General features: G+C 59.9%; 1 protein-coding gene across 2 annotated transcripts; it reads right to left on the bottom strand.

Moving 5' to 3' along the window:
* Positions 1 to 1,120: 1,120 nt before the first annotated feature.
* On the bottom strand, positions 1,121 to 19,808 carry DDX56 (DEAD-box helicase 56). 2 transcript variants are annotated; one of them, XR_006287535.1, is made up of 15 exons: positions 19,644 to 19,793; positions 18,499 to 18,660; positions 17,846 to 18,006; positions 15,960 to 16,130; positions 15,423 to 15,513; positions 14,900 to 15,144; positions 14,638 to 14,757; positions 14,082 to 14,195; positions 13,337 to 13,431; positions 12,981 to 13,054; positions 12,508 to 12,597; positions 12,067 to 12,201; positions 11,474 to 11,574; positions 8,582 to 10,789; positions 1,121 to 1,530 (listed from the first exon to the last, which is right to left on the bottom strand). XR_006287535.1 is itself a non-coding variant. In XM_037886287.2 (14 exons), the coding sequence occupies exons 1-14, from the start codon at positions 19,764 to 19,766 to the stop codon at positions 10,703 to 10,705; spliced, it is 1,740 nt and encodes a 579-aa protein (XP_037742215.2). In that variant the 5' UTR covers positions 19,767 to 19,808; the 3' UTR covers positions 10,395 to 10,702. The 2 variants fall into 2 exon arrangements, 1 of the variants encoding a protein (XP_037742215.2); XM_037886287.2 differs by lacking the exon at positions 1,121 to 1,530 and having other exon boundaries at positions 10,395 to 10,789; positions 12,067 to 12,172; positions 19,644 to 19,808.
* Between the last annotated feature and the right edge of the window lie 275 nt (positions 19,809 to 20,083).

Genomic DNA, 20,083 nt, shown 5'->3' with positions numbered 1-20,083 from the left:
AGGCCCCGCCCTTGCTCACTCCATCCCCCCTCCCTCTGTCACTCGCTCTCCCCACCCTCACTCACTTGCTCATTTTAACCGGGCTGGGGCGCAGGGTGGGGCCAGAAATGAGTTCAGGGTGCTGGAGGCAGGGGGTTGGAGTGTGGGGGGATGTGGCGGGGGTGCGGGCTCTGGCTGGGGGTGCAGGCTCTGGGGTGGGGCCAGGGATGAGGGGTTTGGGGTGTGGGAGGGATCTCTGGGCTGGGGCAGGGAGTGGGAGTGCGGGGCGGGGGGTGAGGGCTCTGGCTGGGGGTGCAGATTCTGGGGTGGGGCTGGAGATGAGGGGGTTGGGATGCAGGAGGGGGCTTTGGACTGGGATCAAGGGGTTTGGAGGGTGGGACAGGGATTAGGGCAGGGGCAGGGAGTTGGGGCCTGGGAGGGGGTCAGGGGTGCAAGCTCCGGGTGGTGCTTACCTCAGGCAACTCCCGGAAGCAGTCCCTGCCCCCGCCCCCAGTGCCCGGCCAATGGGAGCTGTGGGGGCAGTGCTTGGGGCGGGGCCAGCGCTTGGGGCGGGGCCAGCATGTGGAGCCGCCTGACTGCCCCTACGCACAGGAGCCAGAGGCAGGACATGCCGCTACTTCTGGGAGCTGCACAGTGCCACGGCAGGCAGGGAGCCTGCTTTAGACCCACCGCTGAACGGAGCCACCAGGGTCCCTTTTCGACCGGATGTTCCTGGCAACCCTAGATCCCTGTCCAACATGGAGGCCCCCCACCACATTCCCAACAGGGTTTGCAGCTTTGTGGGGATCCATATAATGTGTTCACAATGGCCCCTGTACAAGTGTGGGGTTGGGGGGGGCTGGTTTCTTGTACGGTGTATGAGGCTACGGGGGGTTGGTTTGTTGTCTGACGGGTGGGTGTGGGGCTGCGGTGGGACCATGTTGGGGGTTGGTTGCTTCTCTTGCCCCGGGCTGGTGCTGGTCTTTGGTTCATGTCCCTCCATGGGTGTAATGCACCGCCCTCCCCCCCGTCAGCAGGGCCAGATTAGGACATTCTGAGGCCCTAAATTCTGTCAAGTGTAAGAGGGCCCATACTATTAAAAAAAAAATTAATTTGTTATTTTCACAGAAAGGACATTGAATACATAACACGAAGGCTTTATAGTTGCATATATACAAAGGCGAAGTTGTAAAAATAGAATAATAATCTAACTAAAACACGTCTTGCAATATTCCTGTTTGCATTATAAAAAATAGTTTCAAATTAACATATTTTCATCTTAATTAGTAGATATGAAAACTTTATATCTACAGCAACACAAAAGCAATTAGTTATACAGACCAGCTTACTTAATAGAAGCAGTACAACCCGCAGTATGTCTGTTTGCACATCACATTAATTTTAACACTGAAATTTAAAATATTTTCTTTTGTGATTCTGGGAGAGCAAAGTCATTGATGATGTCCTCAAATGATAAGCTATGGCGTTTGTCACTTTTGATGGCTGTATTATAAAGAATCCTTATTGAGGTTACAGGAACAAACCATCCCACTGTGGAGAAAGAATAGTAAATATGGCAGGCGACCAGCTTGGCTTGACAGTGAAGTCCTTGCTGATCTTAAACACAAAAAAGAAGCTTACAAGAAGGGGAAGATTGGACAAATGACCAGGGATGAGTATAAAAATATTGCTCAGAAATGCAGGAGTGAAATCAGTAAGGCCAAATCACAATTGGAGTTGCAGCTAGCAAGGGATGTTAAGAGTAACAAGAAGGGTTTCTACAGGTATGTTAGCAACAAGAAGAAGGCCAAGGAAAGTGTGGGCCCCTTACTGAATGTGGGAGGCAGCCTAGTGACAAAGGATGTGCAAAAAGCTAATGTACTCAATGCTTTTTTCATCTCTGTGTTCACAAACAAGGTCAGCTCCCAAACTGCTGCACTGGGCAGCACAGAATGGGGAGGAGGTGACCAGCCCTCTGTGGAGAAAGAAGTGGTTCGGGACTATTTAGAAAAGCTGGACGAGCACAAGTCCATGGGGCCAGATGCCCTTCATCCGAGAGTGCTAAAGAAGTTGGCGGATGTGATTGCAGAGCCATTGGCCATTATCTTTGAAAACTCATGGTGATCGGGGGAGGTCCCGGACGACTGGAAAAAGGCTAATGTAGTGCCCATCTTTAAAAAAGGGAAGGAGGAGGATCCTGGGAACTACAGGCCAGTCAGCCTCACCTCAGTCCCTGGAAAAATCACGGAGCAGGTCCTCAAGGAATCAATTCTGAAGCACTTAGACGAGAGAAAAGTGATCAGGAACAGTCAGCATGGATTCACCAAGGGCAAGTCATGCCTGACTAACCTAATTGCCTTCTATGACGAGATAACTGGCTCTGTGGATGAGGGGAAAGCAGTGGACGTGTTGTTCCTTGACTTTAGCAAAACTTTTGATACGGTCTCCCACGGTATTCTTGCCAGCAAGTTAAAGAAGTATGGGCTAGATGGACGCACTACAAGGTGGACAGAAAGCTGGCTAGATCGTTGGACTCAACGGGTAGTGATCAATGGCTCCATGTCTAGTTGGCAGCCGGTATCAAGCAGCGTGCCCTAAGGGTTGATCGTGGGGCCAGTTTTGTTCAATATCTTCATTAATGATCTGGAGGATGGTGTGGATTGCACCCTCAGTAAGTTTGCAGATGACGCTAAACTGGGAGGAGAGGTAGATACGCTGGAGGGTAGGGATAGGATACAGAGGGACCTAGACAAATTAGAGGATTGGGCCAAAAGAAATCTGATGAGGTTCAACAAGGACGAGTGCAGAGTCCTGCACTTAGGACAGAAGAATCCAATGCACCGCTACAGACTAGGGACCGAATGGCTCGGCAGCAGTTCTGCAGAAAAGGACCTAGGGGTGACAGTGGACGAGAAGCTGGATATGAGTCAGCAGTGTGCCCGTGTTGCCAAGAAGGCCAATGGCATTTTGGGCTGTATAAGTAGGGGCATTGCCAGCAGATTGAGGGACGTGATTGTTCCCCTCTATTCGACACTGGTGAGGCCTCATCTGGAGTACTGTGTCCAGTTTTGGGCCCCACTCTACAAGAAGGATGTGGAAAAATTGGAAAGAGTCCAGCGGAGGGCAACAAAAATGATTAGAGGACTGGAACACATGACTTATGAGGAGAGGCTGAGGGAACTGGGATTGTTTAGTCTGCGGAAGAGAAGAATGAGGGGGGATTTGAAAGCTGCTTTCAACTACCTGAAAGGGGGTTCCAAAGAGGAGGGATCTAGACTGTTCTCAGTGGTAGCTGATGACAGAACAAGGAGTAATGGTCTCAAGTTGCAGTGGGGGAGGTTTAGGTTGGATATTAGAAAAAAACTTTTTCACTAGGAGGGTGGCGAAGCACTGGAATGGGTTCCCTAGGGAGGTGGTGGAATCTCCATCCTTAGAGGTTTTTGAGGTCAGGCTTGACAAAGCCCTGGCTGGGATGCTTTAGTTGGGGATTGGTCCTGCTTTGAGCAGGGGGTTGGACTAGATGACCTCCTGAGGTCCCTTCCAACCCTAATACTCTATGATTCTATGATGCACAGACTGCTTAGGACAGATAGCTTTTCTTGCAGCATTGTTGTCCACAGTTCATTCTTGATATATTTCAGTTGCAAAATGACCTTTCTCCTGAGCAGTTTACCATTAGACTAAAAAAAGCTGCAAAATCGCTTCCAAAAACCAGTAAAAAATTTAATTTTATATTATAAATGTTGAGATTCATATATCTATACAACAAATAATATTTTTGTTAATATATATATTATGCTGAAAACCTGTGTTATTTTACCAGGATATTTCTGTGAAAGTTAGTGCTATTTTGTTTATGTTCTCACAGGAAAACAAGAGAGGTTATATGATTTTTTTTACACCATGAATAAATGAAAAAACGTTTGATTAATTTTGTTAGGGAAATACAAAGTTTATCCAGACTATATAAAATATATTTACAATGTTTATTCCGATTAATTTTTGCTAAGAAACAATGAATTGTTGGGATTTTTCTTACCATACTATAAAGATACAATGTATTATGCATATGGTATGTGATTTGTAAGTCTATATATTAATTTTTACATAGCATACCACCATAATAAAATATTATCTTGTGTGCTCCAAACCCGTCGAGCAGAATATCCGAGTCTTTTTTCTAGGCGGACATCTCTCTTTGCGTTCGCTTCTCTGTCCTCTGTCTCCCCCAGGGCCACTAATCAATCTCGAGCGAACTGCTCGGACACACAGAGTGACAACAAGCAATATGTGAAAGAGAAAGAATGTACCAGAAAGAAGACTGGTAATCTCTCGACAGGCATTGAGAAAGTCAGGAAAATCTAGCCTATACTCAAGCAAATATAATCAATATTTAATAGCCTGTAAATCATATATACACATAGTTTGAAATAACTTGCTCACCAAGTGCTCAGAATATTTTGATATAGATGTATAGCTGCCTTCTCTTCTCTCAAAACCTTCTATTTATCCTTTCATCAGCACTCTCTGATATTTATTGGGAAGGTTCCCAAAACTGACGGAGGAAAGCCAACACAAATGTATCCTCCTCAAGATCCACTCGACCATAGTTCATAAGATGATCACCTGCAAACTCAATCATGTGAAGCATGGATAGCGCATGGAGCAGAAAGCGGTGTGCTCACTAAAATACTGTGGCAGGGTCAGGCCAGATGGCTACAGGAGAGTAATCCTATTGGGATCCGGGCAAAGCCCGCCCACTGCTAAAGGATCCCCTCCAGCCTAAGAGGGGGTCCACAGGACCTGGAAATCAAATGAGTAGGGGGGACAACTAATGAAATAACAGGGACAGGAGTGTGGTCAAAGGGTCAAACGAAGGGAACCGGACGGGGACACCGAGCAGAGAACCCCGGACAGAGCCCACTGCTCCTCAAAGAAGTCAAGGGAGTCAGTGGACGCCACCCAGAGGAACTCTGCCCGGATACGTGAACGTACGGAGGACCGGAAATAGGCCCCACAGTCACAGCTGCAGGAAAGTGATCTTATTGGGATCCAGGAAGTGGGTGGACGAAGCCCACTCACTGCTAAAGGATCCCCCCCCAGCCTCAGAGGGGGGTCCACAGGACCTGGAAAACCAAATAATTACAGAGGACAACTAATGAAGAACAGGGACAGGAGTGCGGTCAAAGGGTCAAACGAAGGGAACCGGACGGGGACACCGAGCAGAGAACCCCGGACAGCGCCCACCGCTCCTCGAAGGTGTCAAGGGAGTCGGTGGACGCCGCCCAGAGGAACTCTGCCTGGAGGCGTGAACAGACGGAGGATTGGAAATAGGCCCCACAGTCACAGCTACAGGAAAGTGATAGAAGGTAGATATATTAGCCCCAGGTTAAGCTGATTCCTTTTCCTTGAGTAAGATAATGGGCTGTTTTTTTTGTTTTTTTGGTTTTTTTTGAAACAGAAAAGAAGTTTATTTGTAACAGTTACAGAGATTACAAAAGGATAAAGAAAAACTTAGCAACAAAACAACGCAATCAGAAGGTATAACACAACAGCTTTCAGGAGGGAGAGGTGTTCAGGTTAGCCCAGGCCCAGAGCGGGGGGGCTTCCTCGACACTCGTGGTCTTCCACCCTCCTGAGTTACCTGGTGGCCTAGAGCGGGGGGGCTTCCTCGACACTCGTGGTCTTCCACCCCCTCGAGTTACCTAGTGCCGCGCCCAGGGTCACCGACCCTCCCTCTCCTGAGAGTGCCCGACAAGATGGGCACGGCTGCGGGGTGGGTGGTTGGGAGGGAGGGGGGTACACCCATGTATTATAAGACCCCTCCTAGGTGACAATAATGATGGTATTCACAGCAGCTAACGGCTGTGGCTGGCGTCTCTCGCTCTTTCCCTCAATCAGAGGGTCAGACGGAGGGAACCGGACGGGGTCACCGAGCAGAGAACCCCGGACAGAGCCCACCGCTCCTCGAAGGTGTCAAGGGAGTCGGTGGACGCCACCCAGAGGAACTCTGCCCGGAGGCGTGAACAGACGGAGGATTGGAAATAGGCCCCACAGTCACAGCTACAGGAAAGTGATAGAAGGTAGATATATTAGCCCCAGGTTAAGCTGATTCCTTTTCCTTGAGTAAGATAATGGGCTGTTTTTTTTGTTTTTTTGGTTTTTTTTGAAACAGAAAAGAAGTTGCTGGAACCAATTAAGGCAGGCTAATTAGGACACCTGGAGCCAATTAAGAAGCTACCGGAATCAATTAGGACAGGCAGGCTAATCAGGGTACCTGGTTTTAAAAAGGACCTCACTTCAGTTTGTGGTGCGTGCGAGGAGCTGGGAGCAAGAAGCTGAGAGTGAGAAGGTGTACTGCTGGAGGACTGAGAAGTACAAGCATCTTCAGACATCAGGAGGAAGATCCTGTGGTGAGGGTAAAGAAGGGGTTGGGAGGAGGCCATGGGGAAGTAGCCCAGGGAGTTGTAGCTGTCACGCAGCTGTTACAAGAGACACTGTAGACAGCTGCGATCCACAGGGCCCTGGGCTGGAACCCGGAGTAGAGGACGGGCCCGGGTTTCCCCCCATCCCCTATTTGATATAAGAGGAGTTGATTTGGACTGTAGGTCCCACCAGAGGGGAAGGTCTCTGGCCTGTCCCCCGACCCATTAGGTGGGCCAACAGAGACTGCGGGGATTGTTCTCCTCCCTTTCCCCATGCTGGCCAGCGATGAGGTTAGCTGAGTGAACGGCAGGTTTGTGCCACTAACAAAAGGAGCCAACCTGAGGGCGGCCGTGAACCTCTGAGGCGAGCAAATCCGCCAGAAAGCGCAGAACCCGCCAAGGCAGAGGAGGAACTTTGTCACAACACACAATGGTCCCTATGCTCAGATCAGAAGAGGAAAGAATACGCTGATATTTAAGAAAACGAAGAAAAACAGGAGCGAGGGCACTATACGACTGAGTGTGCTGGACCATAAGCAAAAGATTGTGGCCTTCCGGCTATTACCAGCCAAGAGGGATGCTGTATGTGACGTCACTCTTAGGACAAATCCCATCCAACTAGGAGCGTGGCAGGATTGCTTCACACACGACCATCTCCAACCGCACATTTTCCCCGATTTTATTGGCAGGGGGGTCATTTATTTATTTAAATAAGTTCTGAAGGCGCGGTCAGAATTTTACCCGTAGCAGCTGGCCAACAAAACGCTGCCTTGGGAGACTGACAGCAGACTTACTCCTAGACATACTAATTTTACAAGTGCAATTATGGCTTTTTTCTCAGCCCTGGCCTCCCTCCTCTCAGTAATGAACAATTAGTGAAGGGTGAGGGTAGGGTAAGGGTATTTGTGTAGCTATTGTGTACATTTGTCATATTTGCACAAAAATGCATTGAGAGAATCTTCTCTTCCCCTATGTCCTTTAGCTATCAACCAATTTTCATGAAATTGGACATAGAGTCAGATTTTTCTTTTTTAGAGGTCCCAAGCTGTAGTTCAGTTAGTTTATGCATTAATCTGGCACTGCGTGTCAGGGACTGCGGGTGCCCTCTGCCCCATCCTGTTATCACCCAGCTAACCAACGCCTATGGCCTTGGAGCACAGTCCCAGGCCCCAATAAGGCTGATGCAGCAGCAGATACGGGGAGCCTGGTCGATGTGCCAAGGACACCGCTTGCTCTGTCAGGCAGCCTGTGAACATACAGACAAGGGCCCTGGGCAACCCAGACCCCGCCCTGCTGTTCCCCAGGCAACCCTGACCCCACCCACCCATCCCCCAGGTAACGGGAACTTGCCCTCCTGTCCCCCAGGCAACCCTGACCCCATCCTCCTGTTCCCCAGGTAACAGGACCCCCTTCTGTCCCTCAGGCGACTCTAACCCCACCTTTGCGCCCCCCCCCCCCCGACCTGTTGCTGTCTGGGATCTACCAGTCACCCCAAGCTGCAATATGGATGCAGAAAGCCCCATAGATCGGTTGAGCCCTGCCCAGCGCATGCAGCAGAGTGGCCCCAGCCTGAGCCCCGGGCGTGTGGGGCTGAGCCAGGCCACGAAGCCAGCGCACCCCTGAGCATGGGCTTTCCCTTGTCAGGCAGAGGGCCCTGGAGAAGGCTCACAGGTGGTGAGCTGGGTCCTGCCCCCATGGACACCCCCAGCGCAGGGCAGGGCCCAGTTCCAGGTAGCAGAGCTCTGGCTTTCTGGGCTGCAGTTATACTGGCCACCCCGGTGAGACACCCTGACCACAGAACCCCCAGCAGGACAGTGCCTTAACCTTGACCCCCAGCCCTGCCCAGCGATGAATGTGCCAGGGCCTGCTCAGGACATGAGCCTGCTGGGATCCCAGCCCGGACTGAGGAAGCCAGACAGGTGCCCCCGGCCCCTCTATCTAAACCAGGAGAGTGAAATAACCAGGCTCCCTTGGCAAAGTGGCCCTGGGGCATTAGCCCATGGGCCCTGTGGGCCTGGATTGATGCAAGGACTGGGGCCCTGTCAGCATGGGTGGGGACAGGCAGCAATAATTTCCCTGAAAGCAGCATGGCTGGGGGGGACAAAGAAAGGCCAGGCAGGGCAGATGGAACATCCCCCTGATGCCTCCCAATCTCCATAACCGTTAGAGGTACCCACCTGTCCCGGGGGACACACACTTTCAACGCAGTCAGAACAGCCCCCTGCACAAGCCAGAGAAATGAAGGGCTGAAAGGTTCAGTACTCTGATTGCCCCAAGAAATCCAGCCCAGCCCCAGTCCGCTGGCCTGCCGTACAGGGGAGGAGAGTCTGGCTCGTTCCTTCAATCCCAGCTCTTGTTCTGCAGCAAGCAGGGAAGGGGAAGGCCTCGGTGTACCCAGCGGGCCTGCACCCTGGGCACTGAACATAGGGGCCGGTCTTCTTGCTGACTGCTGGCTGTGTTGGGGGTGATACAAGCACCTGAGGCGGTTTTTACTTTGAAAGGTGAAGACAACTTGCTCTAAAAGGCGGTGGTGGGCATCCTCTGGGGCCACAGAGAAGCACAATCCTTGGCCATAACTAAATGTGGAATCCCCCCTACGTCTCACGGCTGCCTCCTCTGCCACCCCCACCCCTCCCCCGACACCAGGGTATGAAACCCGAGGCCACCGCGCAAAGTGGGTTTGCCAAAGCCCCCAGTGCTGTATGCTGCTGGATGCTAGTCCAGCCCCAAGGACGCTGCCAGAGCAGGGTCCCTGGACGGGGCAGCACGCGCCCTGGCTTTGAACCGAGCCAGGTTCCAGGCATGTCCCCCCCGTGTGAGTCCAAGCGAGTGGGCCAGAGAGCCTCACACCGTAACCAGGAGCCACTGCAGGCGATGGCTTAAAGTGGAACCTCTTGTCCCCAAGTCTGGGGGAACGGGACCCTCCGCCCAGTGCAGCCTGGCCCCTGCAGCAGGGCTTGCTGGGGCCAACACTAGCTGAGACTGAGCAACCATGGTCAGAAAGCTGGGTCCTCTGTATTAGCCCGTGCCAGCTGCCATCCCCACAGGCTGGGTAACTCTGGCCAGATGGCCCCTGGGGGCGATGCCGCACTCGCTTACTAACGGAGCCAAGGCCAGAGCCGCGGGGGCTAAGCAGAGCCAGGCAAGCCAGCGTGCGTGCCAAGGAGCCAGCATTACAATTAGTGAGCGGCTGGACAGGATGAGACATGGAAATGCAGAGGCCTGATTCCCCAGCGTGCGGGGTGTTGGCCCTCACCCAACCCTGTGCCTCGGGTGGAGCCAGTCCTGCCCATTCCTGGCTGTCAGAGGGAGAGGGGGGCCCGAGACACAGAGCTGGCACAGGTAGGAGCAGCCCTGCCCTGGAGACACAAGGCCAGCCCTGACCAGAGCCCCCTCCTTCCTGTAGCTGTAAGGCCAGGCCTTGAGTCAGCACCAAGGGGTTGGGGGGCACAAGCAGGGCAGTGCATTAACTTCCAGCTCCCCCATGCCCAGGGAGAGGTGCCTGCTCCTCATTAACCCCTAGAACGCTAGGGGAGCCCTCGCCCCTCACCCTGCAGATGGCCAGTACCACCCCGTCGCTCTGGCAGAGGGAGCGCCAAGAGCAAGGGCAGCTGCCCAAACACCCTCCCTCGCTCGGCACCTCCCAGTACCAGGAGGAGCAGGGGTTCTGCTGGCCGTGGAAAAGACCACCCAGGCTGGGCCTTCCAGACATGGTTCCACCCTCTATGGCAGCATAGCAGCCATGGGATGAGCATGGGCACTCTCAGCTGGGCAGAGAGGCCAGCACTGTGCCAGGCCTGGCGAGACACCCCCGCAAAAGACACATCCAGCCCCCGCCATCCCAGCATCCCAGCCAGAGCAGGCTGGGGGCGAGGGGACAGAGCAGTTTCCCCTCCTCCATGCTGCTTAGAGCAACCCCCAGCTGTTCCCTGGCTGGTGCCTCCATGGGAGCAGTGGGTGGCCCAGCCCCAAGAGAGAGACCCAGCCAAGTGGAGCCAGCATTGAGCTTTATTGGGGTCAGCTGCCGTCCGCAACCCTTCGGCCCCAGCCCCCTTTCCCCACAGCCAGACTCAGGCTCCCGGGGGCTGGCACCAGGATGTGGCTGACGCCAGCAGCAGAAGATGCCCACGCCCAGCCACAGGTGCCCCAGAAGATCCCTGTTCGGAGAGCGGAGCCAGGCAGGGGCGCAGGGGGAGCACTTGTCTCCTCTCGGCCCAGCGGGGGCATCGGCCCCAGCCACATAGGACATTGTCTGTTCTGAGTCCAGCCAGGTGCTGTCACTGACGGGGGCCCACGGCTCAGGATGTCTCCCCTTTGCTGGCTAGGTGCCGGGGTCTCCTCCCCATGTACCGGAAGCTCCGCAGAGGGTTGCGCCCCCCCCGGGCCTAGGAGAGAAGCAGAGGGGGGTAGGGACAGCAGCTAGGAGTCGGGGGAGGGGGGCTCCACCCCCCTCCCACCACTGGCTGCCTCCCCTGCATTGGGGCCCCATTCCCAGGCAATGCAGTGGGGCTGGCTCCCCTGTAACCCCTGCTGGCTGGAGGCGGCTCTGCCTCCCTGGATCAAGAAGAACTTGGGCTGTTAGGACCCACTGGCTCCCAGAATCTCCTGCTGCCTTGGGACCCCCACCGAATACTCCTCCACCTGCTACAATGTGGGTCTGACCCCCCCATGCCCAGCACATGGCGGTGCCAGCTACCGAGCCCCAAGGATAAGGCCCTCTGGGGCTGGGTGGGCACCATCACAGCCCCTCCCCCTCCTGGGCCCGTGGGGCTCTGCCTTGGCCTTGACTCCATGCTGGGGGCCCTGTGGGAAACCGCCCCTCCAGCCATCACCCCCAGCATACAGGGCAGTGCCTGTTGAGGGCAGCAGGCAGGGTGCCCCCAGCTCCCATGCAGCGGGAAGGGGCACTGCAAAGCTCCATCCCACCTCAGACTGGCACTGCTGTGGCCAATCCCTCCCTCCAGTCCCGGGGCAGGGCTCGGAGTTCCCCTTGCGCGCCCTCACACTCTCCCAACACGGCCGCCCCCAGTGCTCTTGGGCTCGGGGAGGAGCCCAGCCCAGACACCCACCTGGAAGCCCGCCCTGGGTCGGCTGCTGCTGGGGGCCAAGTGTTTCCGTCGCTTGCGCTTGTTGAGCAGGGGCTGGGCGATGGCACGCAGGGTGGGGGGCACTGCCAGTGGAGAAGACAGGTCAGGAACGGCGGCTGGGGCTGGCTGGGCCCTGAACTTGGAACTCCCTGCCCCATCCAGCGAGGCCAGGACGGAGCTGGGGGAACCCTACAGCCTGGATATCCCTGCTGCAGGGCCAGGCCCCCCCCAGTCCTGCCCCAAACTGGCAGGAGACTGTGCCCTGGGGCTAACAGCCCTCGCGCCCCACCCCAGATGGGCTGCATCTCGATGACGGGTCCCTGTATACCCAGCTCCCATGCCCCACCCCAGCGGAGCTGGGTCTCAGTGCTGGGTAAGGGGTCGCTGTACAACCAGGGCAAGGGGTCCCTATAAAGGGTCTGGGAGACCTTTGGGACCATGCTGGGTGAAAGGCACTAGAGAAGCAACAAGGGACCCCAGAAGTGCCCCTTTCCCTGCTCCCCTCTTCCCCCGGCTGGGAACCTGTGAGAACAGCCAGCCCCAGGCCTGGGCACCCCGCAGCGGGCGGCACTGACCCAGGTACTCGGGAACGTTGCGCAGGTGCGGTTTGATGATGGCCGGGTGCAGGGGCCGGTCGTGGCGCAGCAGCCGCAGGTCGTGGGGATTGTCCTCAAAGTACGTCTGCGGGGACACATTGAGTCGAGACCCAGCTGCAGAGACACAGGGCCCCTCTGAACTGCCCGCCCCAGGGTTCAGTGCACCCCGCCCAGAGCCTGTCACAGGAGTCAGTGCCCCCCAGGGGTTCCCTGCCCCCCCACCCCCTGCAGCTTACCCCACCCCACTCAATATGGGGCTAAGTGCCCACCCCCCAGGATAGAGACAAGGCCATGCCTAGGCACACCCCACTGCAGCCAGCCCGTCTGTGCACACTGGGGAGCCGAACCCACAGGGCAGTGGGTTCACTCCCTGCAGAGGGAGGGGCCGCACTCTGCTTCATTCCCAACCCCCCCACCCACCTTCAGCTTTTCCGAGTTGAGTAGCTCCTCCTTGATCTCCCGCAGCCGTGCCTCCTTGATGGCCTGCTTGGTGACAGAGCGCATGGCGTCCTGGGGAGAAGGGCGGGAGGTCAGAGCCCCCTGCACAGACAGCTCCCCCAGATCCCAACGCCTGCCCCCTCACCCACCCTTCTCCCCATAGCTCCCGCCCTCTGGTGGGACTTCAAGGCTGGAGTTGGGGTGTAGCTACGCCAACCCCATGGGCCCTGGCAACTCCCCCAACCCCTGGCACCTGCTCCAAGCCCCCCTACTCTGGCCAAGCTGCTTTGGGCCCCACTGTCCCTTCCCCGGCGCTGATATGGGGAGGGTCCCCCAGGTGCAGGGGGAGGGAAGGGGTGTTTCCCGCCCAGCCCCCGGCTACTTGGCAGGCTGGGCCCTGTTTTGAGCTGGTCTCTCTGCCCGCGCCCCACTCCTGCCCGCCCCCCTCCACTGACCCGGCATCTGTAGCGGAGCCCCTCGACTTCCTCCATCCGGAACTGGTAGGGGCGCAGCACGGGCTCGGTGCTCTCTGTGGGGACAGAGGGGGCCTGTCAGGGCCAGGGACCCTGGCACCATGGCCCAGGAGGGGACCCACAGCCCCCGACACCCTGGGGAGCGGGGGAGGGGCTGGGGCAGGACTCAGCCTGTGTGGTAGATCCAGGGAGATGCCCCCCCCACCCAGCTCCCACCTGATAGCCGTGCCCGTCCCCAAGAATGGCAGCTCAAACCCTTTCCCAGCTGGGCAGCCAGTCGAGCTGCGTGCCCCGATCTCCCCACCCCTCATCGGGCCTCAACCCCAGAGCTCACTGACCTCCTGCAAGAGCCTCCTCGATCTCGGCCAGCAAGGGGCACTCTGGGTGTGTCACGAAAGTCAGGGCTGTGCCAGGGTTGTCAGCGCGGGCTGTCCTGCAGGGGGCAGAGGGGAGAACGTCGGGGGCAGCCAGGCAGGAGGGATCAGCAGGGTGGTTCTCCTGCCAGGCCTAGGACCCAACAGCTGCCGCCTGCCCCACTGCGCAGAGGGGCCCTACCGCCCTGCCCCATGGGTAGGCAATCAGCCCCAGGGACAGGGACCCACGTGGGAGGTACCAAGGCCAGGGCTGTGCTCTCTCCATAGCACTGGCTAGGCTGGACCTGTCCCGGACTGGGCCCAGTTAGCCAGGTGTCCTGGCCTCGCCGATGGGACGGAGCAGGGCCTGGGTCGCAGGAGACAGCCCTAGGGATTTCAAGAGGCCTCAGCAACAGCTCCCAGATCCCTGGGCCCCCTTGCTGTCTCCCCCAGCCCCACCTGACCCGAGAGCCTAGAGACAGAACACCCTGACTTGGGGGCTGCGGCTAGTGCGGCCCCAGCGAGCTCAGTGCCACCCAGGTGCCCTACACACGTGGGCACCACAGGGAGAGCCAGAGAAGCCCAGCCTGGTGCCTCTGGCAGGAGGCCCAGCTGTGGGAGAGTGCCCCTTGGGGACACCCTGGGGCTCCAGAGCCAGCTAGCTGGGCGCTACCAGCCAATACGGACCAGAGCAGAACCTCCCACCCCTCCCCTCAGCCTGAGATTCTACCTGCCGGCCCGGTGGATGTAGGACTCAACCGAGGCGGGCGGGTCAAAGTTGATGACTGTGGCGACATTCTGGAAGTCGATGCCCCGTGCCACGCCGTACTCTGGGTCTTTGCCCCTGCAAGGGAAGGGGAAGGGGCACCTCAGGGCACAGCCAACCCACCAGCCCAAGCCCCAGCCTGCCCAACCAGAGACCCAGGAGAACAGCCCGCTAGACAGCTCCCTAGAGCTCTTCCTCCAGGGCAGGGCCGGGATCGCGGGGAGCGAGGGGCCCCGGCAGAGCTGGGGGTGGGCTGGGATGGCAGGGAGCTGCGGGTCAGGAGCAAGGGGTAACTGGCAGAGCTGGGGGTGGGGCTGGATGGCAGAGAGCTGGAAGTGAGGGGCCCTGGCAGAGCTGGGGGGCAGAGCTCGGAATAAGGCAGGGTCAGCACGGCACAGTCAGATGTCCCCTGCTGGTGACAGAGGCTGTTGCTGCCGGGCCTGGCTACCATGGACACGGACCAAGAGTCTGGTCTCTGTTGCCAGTGCTGGCCAGCCCAGGGGTCCTGACGGGTCCTTACTTCTCTGACTTGGCGCCCTTCTTCCTCCTGGCCCGCGCTGCAGGCTCTGCCAGCACCTGCTCGTCGGTGGCGACGATGTAGTCGTAGAAGCCCCGGTTGAACTGGCTGATGATGTGGCACCTGGAGTCCAAGTAGAGGCGCCAGTGAGAGCCGCAGGGACCAACCCCCGATCTATCCTGCCACAGTGGGCTGCCCCTCCCCAGGGCTCACTCCCAATCCCCTAGGGCTGCATGGGCCTCCCCTCCCCTCCCCACCCCCTCACCGGGACTGCACGGGCAGCTCTGCGTTGAGCACACAGGCCGGGATGCTGAACTGCTCCAGGAAGAGCTTGAGGCGGTAGCCGCGCTCCACGGTGCTGACGAAGAGGATGGCCTTGCCCCGCACCAGCCCCAGCTTGAGCAGCGCGTAGAGCAGCAGGAACTTGTCCTCCTCAGTCGCGCAGCGGATCTGGTACTGGCACAGCTGGGCTGCCTCCGGCAGCTGGGACTCCCGCAGCTTCAGGGTCACCTGCGGGCGGGGCAAGGTTTAGCGCTCAGCCCAAACCCTGCCCCTTGGGGAGGGGGCCCAGCCCTCACGCGGCAGTGGGGGATCTTACCTCCCCCCCGCCCCCCAATCCCACAGGATAACAGGCCAGGATGGTTGAGTGAGGAGCCCCCCGCCCCCCAAAGGGATTTAACCCCTTGTGCAGCAACCAGGCCGCAGAGCAGAGCTGCCCAAGGCAATGGGGGAAGACGCTGAACCTGCCTGGCGCCAGGCCAGCCGAGCCACCCCTGGGTCCCCCTTACTGGGTTGTGTAGCACCAGCTCCTTCAGCGCCTGCACCTCCTCACTGAAGGTGGCCGACATCAGGAAGCTCTGGTAGATCTTGGGGAAGTGGCTGCCAAGGAACCAGAGACCAGCTCAGAGCCTCCCCCAGCCCCAGAGTGACACCCCCCACGGGCTCCAGGAGGGGCTGGCCACGCTGCTGCCAAGGCCTCTGTTCACAGCCCACACAAGAAGGGTCTGAACCTCCCCCTCCCTACAACAGCAGTCGCTGTCTCCTGGCCTTGAGCCTTAGCCAGGACAAGGGAGCCTTGGCTGGGCCTTATAGGCAGTACAGACCCTCAGGCAACAGGCAGCAAAGCAAATTTCCCTCCCCACAGCCCCCCCAATCAACCCCACTCACTGGGACCCCCCATCCCCCAGATCACATCCGTTCCCCAGGGACCCCCCGCCCCCAGAACACACCCACTCCCGAGGGACCCCCAACCCCGCAGAGCACATCCACTCCCCTGGGCCCCCTGGCTCAGGCTGGGGGCAGGCTGGCCAGCCCTAGCAGCTCACCACAACAGGTTCTTCAGATCCTCCTCAAAGCCAAAGGAGAAGAGTAGGTCAGCCTCGTCCAGGACCAGCACCTCCAGGGAGTGGCGCAGGCTCAGGCTGTGGCCCTGCAGATGAGCCAGGACCCGCGACGGCGTCCCCACCACCACGTCCGGCTTCTCCATCAGGATGGGCCTACCAGGGGCACAGAGCGAGCGTGAGGGGCTGGGCCACGCAGGGCTGGGGGTCACCACCAGGCCAGGTACACAGTGATTGCCAGCACCTCCTACGAGGGCGGGAGGGAACGGAACTACCCCCAGGAGGTAACGGTCACACAGCAAGTCCGGGACAGCCAGGAAAAAACCCAGGAGTCCTGCTCCTTGTCCCCTACCCCAACCACTTTATCTTGCTGCCTGCCTGCAGGGTTCTAGTACAACAGCATTCCCCAGAGTGCAGCCAAGAGCCAGCCTGGGCACACACGCCCCCGGGCCAGGCCCCCGGGCACACACGCCCCCGGGCCAGGCCCCCGGGCACACACGCCCCCGGGCCAGGCCCCCGCGCACACACGCCCCCGGGCCAGGCCCCCGCGCACACACGCCCCCGGGCCAGGCCCCCGCGCACACACGCCCCCGGGCCAGGCCCCCGCGCACACACGCCCCCGGGCCAGGCCCCCGCGCACACACGCCCCCGGGCCAGGCCCCCGCGCACACACGCCCCCGGGCCAGGCCCCCGCGCACACACGCCCCCCGGGCCAGGCCCCCGCGCACACACGCCCCCCGGGCCAGGCCCCCGCGCACACACGCCCCCCCGGCCAGGCCCCCGCACACACACGCCCCCCGGGCCAGGCCCCCGCACACACACGCCCCCCGGGCCAGGCCCCCGCACACACACGCCCCCCGGGCCAGGCCCCCGCACACACACGCCCCCCGGGCCAGGCCCCCGCACACACACGCCCCCCGGGCCAGGCCCCCGCACACACACGCCCCCGGGCTCTACCTCTTACAGTTGCAAAGAAAACCTTGTAGCCCAGGATTCCAGTGCAACTGGGACAGCATCTGCCTGGGTTCGCAGGGAGCCCGACCGGCCTCGCTCCTTTCCCCAAGGATGACACAGCTCTTAGGGCCTGTTCCCCACAGCTGGTCAGAGAGCAGGAGGGGCCAGAGCAGAAGAGGCCCCAGGCACTGGCAGCCTCTACCAGCTGGGGGTGGAGGTGGGTGGGTGGGGGTGAGAATGGGGTAACTGCCCCAGGGGCTCCGCTCTCAGGAGCTCCTGGCCAGTGATCCTCACCGAGCAGAGAGGCTGTGCTCCCAGCCCCGGGTCCCACCCCAAGTGGAGCTGGTCGATAGCCTGGGCTGGCCCAGCCAGGTCCATGCTGGTCCCGGTAGCCAGCCTGGCTCTGATCACAGCCGGGCTTAGCTAGTCACCGCACCACAGAGCCCCTACCCCCGACCAGGGAGGTGTCCCCGAAACCCCTTCATGGGGAGTCCGTGAGCCTACAGAGCTCCCAGGGCTCCTGCCCAGGGGGAAGGGAAGGGCAGCACCCACATCAGGGCAGGAAAGGGCCAAACCACCTGGAGAGCAGCTGCCCCCAGCGGGGCCCCTGTCTGACGCATTGCCGCTGGCTCACGTGGGCCCTCTAGTCTCTCCAGGGCAGCAGGGCCCCTGGGGTTGGGAGGGGACAATAGCTCCCGTTGCGTATCCCCAGGTATGCTCCGAGCCAGCCAGCCCTTGGCTCCACGGTGGACCTGGGGTGCATCAGGTCCCACAAGTGACTGGCACTCGGGGCACAGGCTGCTCCCAGGGAGCAGGCAGCTTGGACCACTGAGTATGGGTGGGCACCAGGCCCCCCAACCCCACTCCCTTCCCCCTCCCATCCGCCCCAGCCTGCCCCTTCTCCCCGGGGCTCTCACCTCTGGGCAGACATGTCCACCTGCCCGGAGATGTCGGCGACACGGACATCGCGGGAGCAGTACGCCATCAGCTGCCGGATCATCTGCAGCACCTGCTGGCCCAGCTCCTTGGTGGGCACCAGGACCAGCGCGCGCACAGCCTGCTCTGTCACCAAGGGGGACTGGAGGATAAGGGGCAGGGTCAGAAGCCAGCTGGGCACCTGCCACGATACCCCGGTGCCCATGGCCTGCCATGTGCTCAGTGGGATGTCCCAGGGTATCACGCTGGAGGAGATACAATGCTTGGGCCCCAGAGATGGACACTGCCTTGAGCCATTCCAGGGCAGCCCTTCTAGGAGCTACGGTCTCCTGTTACACAACAACTGCGTTGAGGCTCGAGAGGGCCCCAAGGCTGCTGGAGAGCCAGGTTCTGATCCGATGCACTGGGGCCCCCCATCCCTCCACTCGGGGCACCTTGGCATAAGCAGCAAAGGGGGCCCATGTGGGCTGAGAGGCAGAAGGGCCCCAGCTGCTCCCCCAGGGACTCAGGGTCCCACTGCCCAAGGCAGTGGGGTTCCTAACAGGATCAGGACCCAGTGCAGTGTGGGGCTGGCTGGCCCCTGGCTCGGAGACAGTCCCGAGAAGGGAGCCCTACCCCCGAGAGGCAGACGTACCATCTTCACTTGGAGCAAGTGCTGGATGAGGGGGATGGCATAGGCGGCCGTCTTCCCAGACCCTGTCCTAGCCCGGGCTAGCAGGTCTTTGCCCTCCAGGGCCAGCGGAATGGCCTTCTCCTGGATCAGCGTGGGCTTGGCCCAGCCCAGCTCAGCAATGGCCTGTAGGGAGAGATGGAGGGAGCCTGGTAGGGACCCCAGAGAGCAGCCAAAACATCTGGGGCACAAGGAGGGGTGGCGCTGCAGGGCCCTTCCAGCCCCTTGGTCGGCTGAGACTAGAGCACTCGGTGCCCTGGGTTCTCCCCACTAGGGGTTGAGGGCGCGCGAGTAACCAAACTCTATGCCCAAGTCTTGGGGTCTCCGCCACCTGCCAAGGCCAGCGGCTGGCAGCCGAGATCACACGGAGCTTTGCCAAGGGGATGAATTTCACCCCGGCCCCATCACCCCGTGCCACAGAGCGGGGCACACATCCCCAGTCCGCATGGCTGGGTGGCAGGGCCAGGAACAGAACCCGGTGCCCTGATAGCCAGGCCAGTGCTCTAACCACTAGGCCATGCTCCCCACAGCGCATCGGGGGGATGCCAAGGGGAGCAGGGGTGGGGATGTCGCACCATCACCCCCCCAGGGCAGCAGCTGGGCATTGCCAGGGGACCCAGACACCGGGCAGCGAGGGGCAATGCGATCGGTGGGACGCGCCTGGTCCCTCGCTGAGACACCCCCCACGGACACAGGGAGGGCAGGGGTCTCCTGTGGCCCCCAGCCCGGGGACCGCACAGCCTCTGCGGGGAGGGGGGCTCCCGGCTCCGCGCCTCCCCTGGCAATGGCGGGACGCCGTGGTCCTCCCCTGGCTCGGGATGGGGGGGCTGGGAGCCGGGACTCCTGGGTTCTCTCCCCGGCCCGGGGGCGGGATCCTGGGGGAATCGAGTGGTTAGAGCCCGGGGGGGGGGGGGGGGGGCCGGGACTCCTGGGTTCTCTCCCCGGCCCGGGGGCGGGATCCTGGGGGAATCGAGTGGTTAGGGGCGGGGGGGAGCCGGGACTCCTGGGTTCTCTCCCCGGCCCGGGGGCGGGATCCTGGGGGAATCGAGTGGTTAGGGGCGGGGGGGAGCCGGGACTCCTGGGTTCTCTCCCCGGCCCGGGGGCGGTACCTGCAGCAGCCGCCCGTCCAGCCCCATGTGCGCGAAGCTCGACTCGGGCTCCATCTCCAGCCGGCGCGGCCCGCCCGCCCCCGACTCAGAGCGCATGCGCCGCTCGCCGTGCGGAAGCACCATAAAGGCGCAGCCACGAGACTAGCGCGCCCTCCTCTTCCATCTGCTGCCCCCTAGGCAGGAAGAGAGTCCTGCACCCCGGGGGCGGAGCCTGGGGGAGGGGGCGGAGCCTGGGGGGAGGTGGCAGGAGCAGAAGCAGAGCTTTGCCGAGAGCCCATGGCCAAGGAGGGGGAGCCCCCTGCTCTGACCCCTGGCCCCCACTCCCCTCCCAGAGCCAGGGAGAGAACTCAGGAGTCCTGGCTCCCAGCCCCCCCCCACTCTAACCACTAGACCCTCCTCCCCTCCCAGCACTGGGATAGTGGGGCTTGGCCCTTCTTGGC

This window comes from Chelonia mydas, chromosome 26, assembly GCF_015237465.2.
Source record: "Chelonia mydas isolate rCheMyd1 chromosome 26, rCheMyd1.pri.v2, whole genome shotgun sequence".
In the NCBI taxonomy this organism is placed as follows: Eukaryota; Metazoa; Chordata; order Testudines; family Cheloniidae; genus Chelonia; species Chelonia mydas.
The sequence above is the reverse complement of the archived record's forward strand: the minus strand, read 5'-3'. Positions and strand labels throughout refer to the sequence as shown.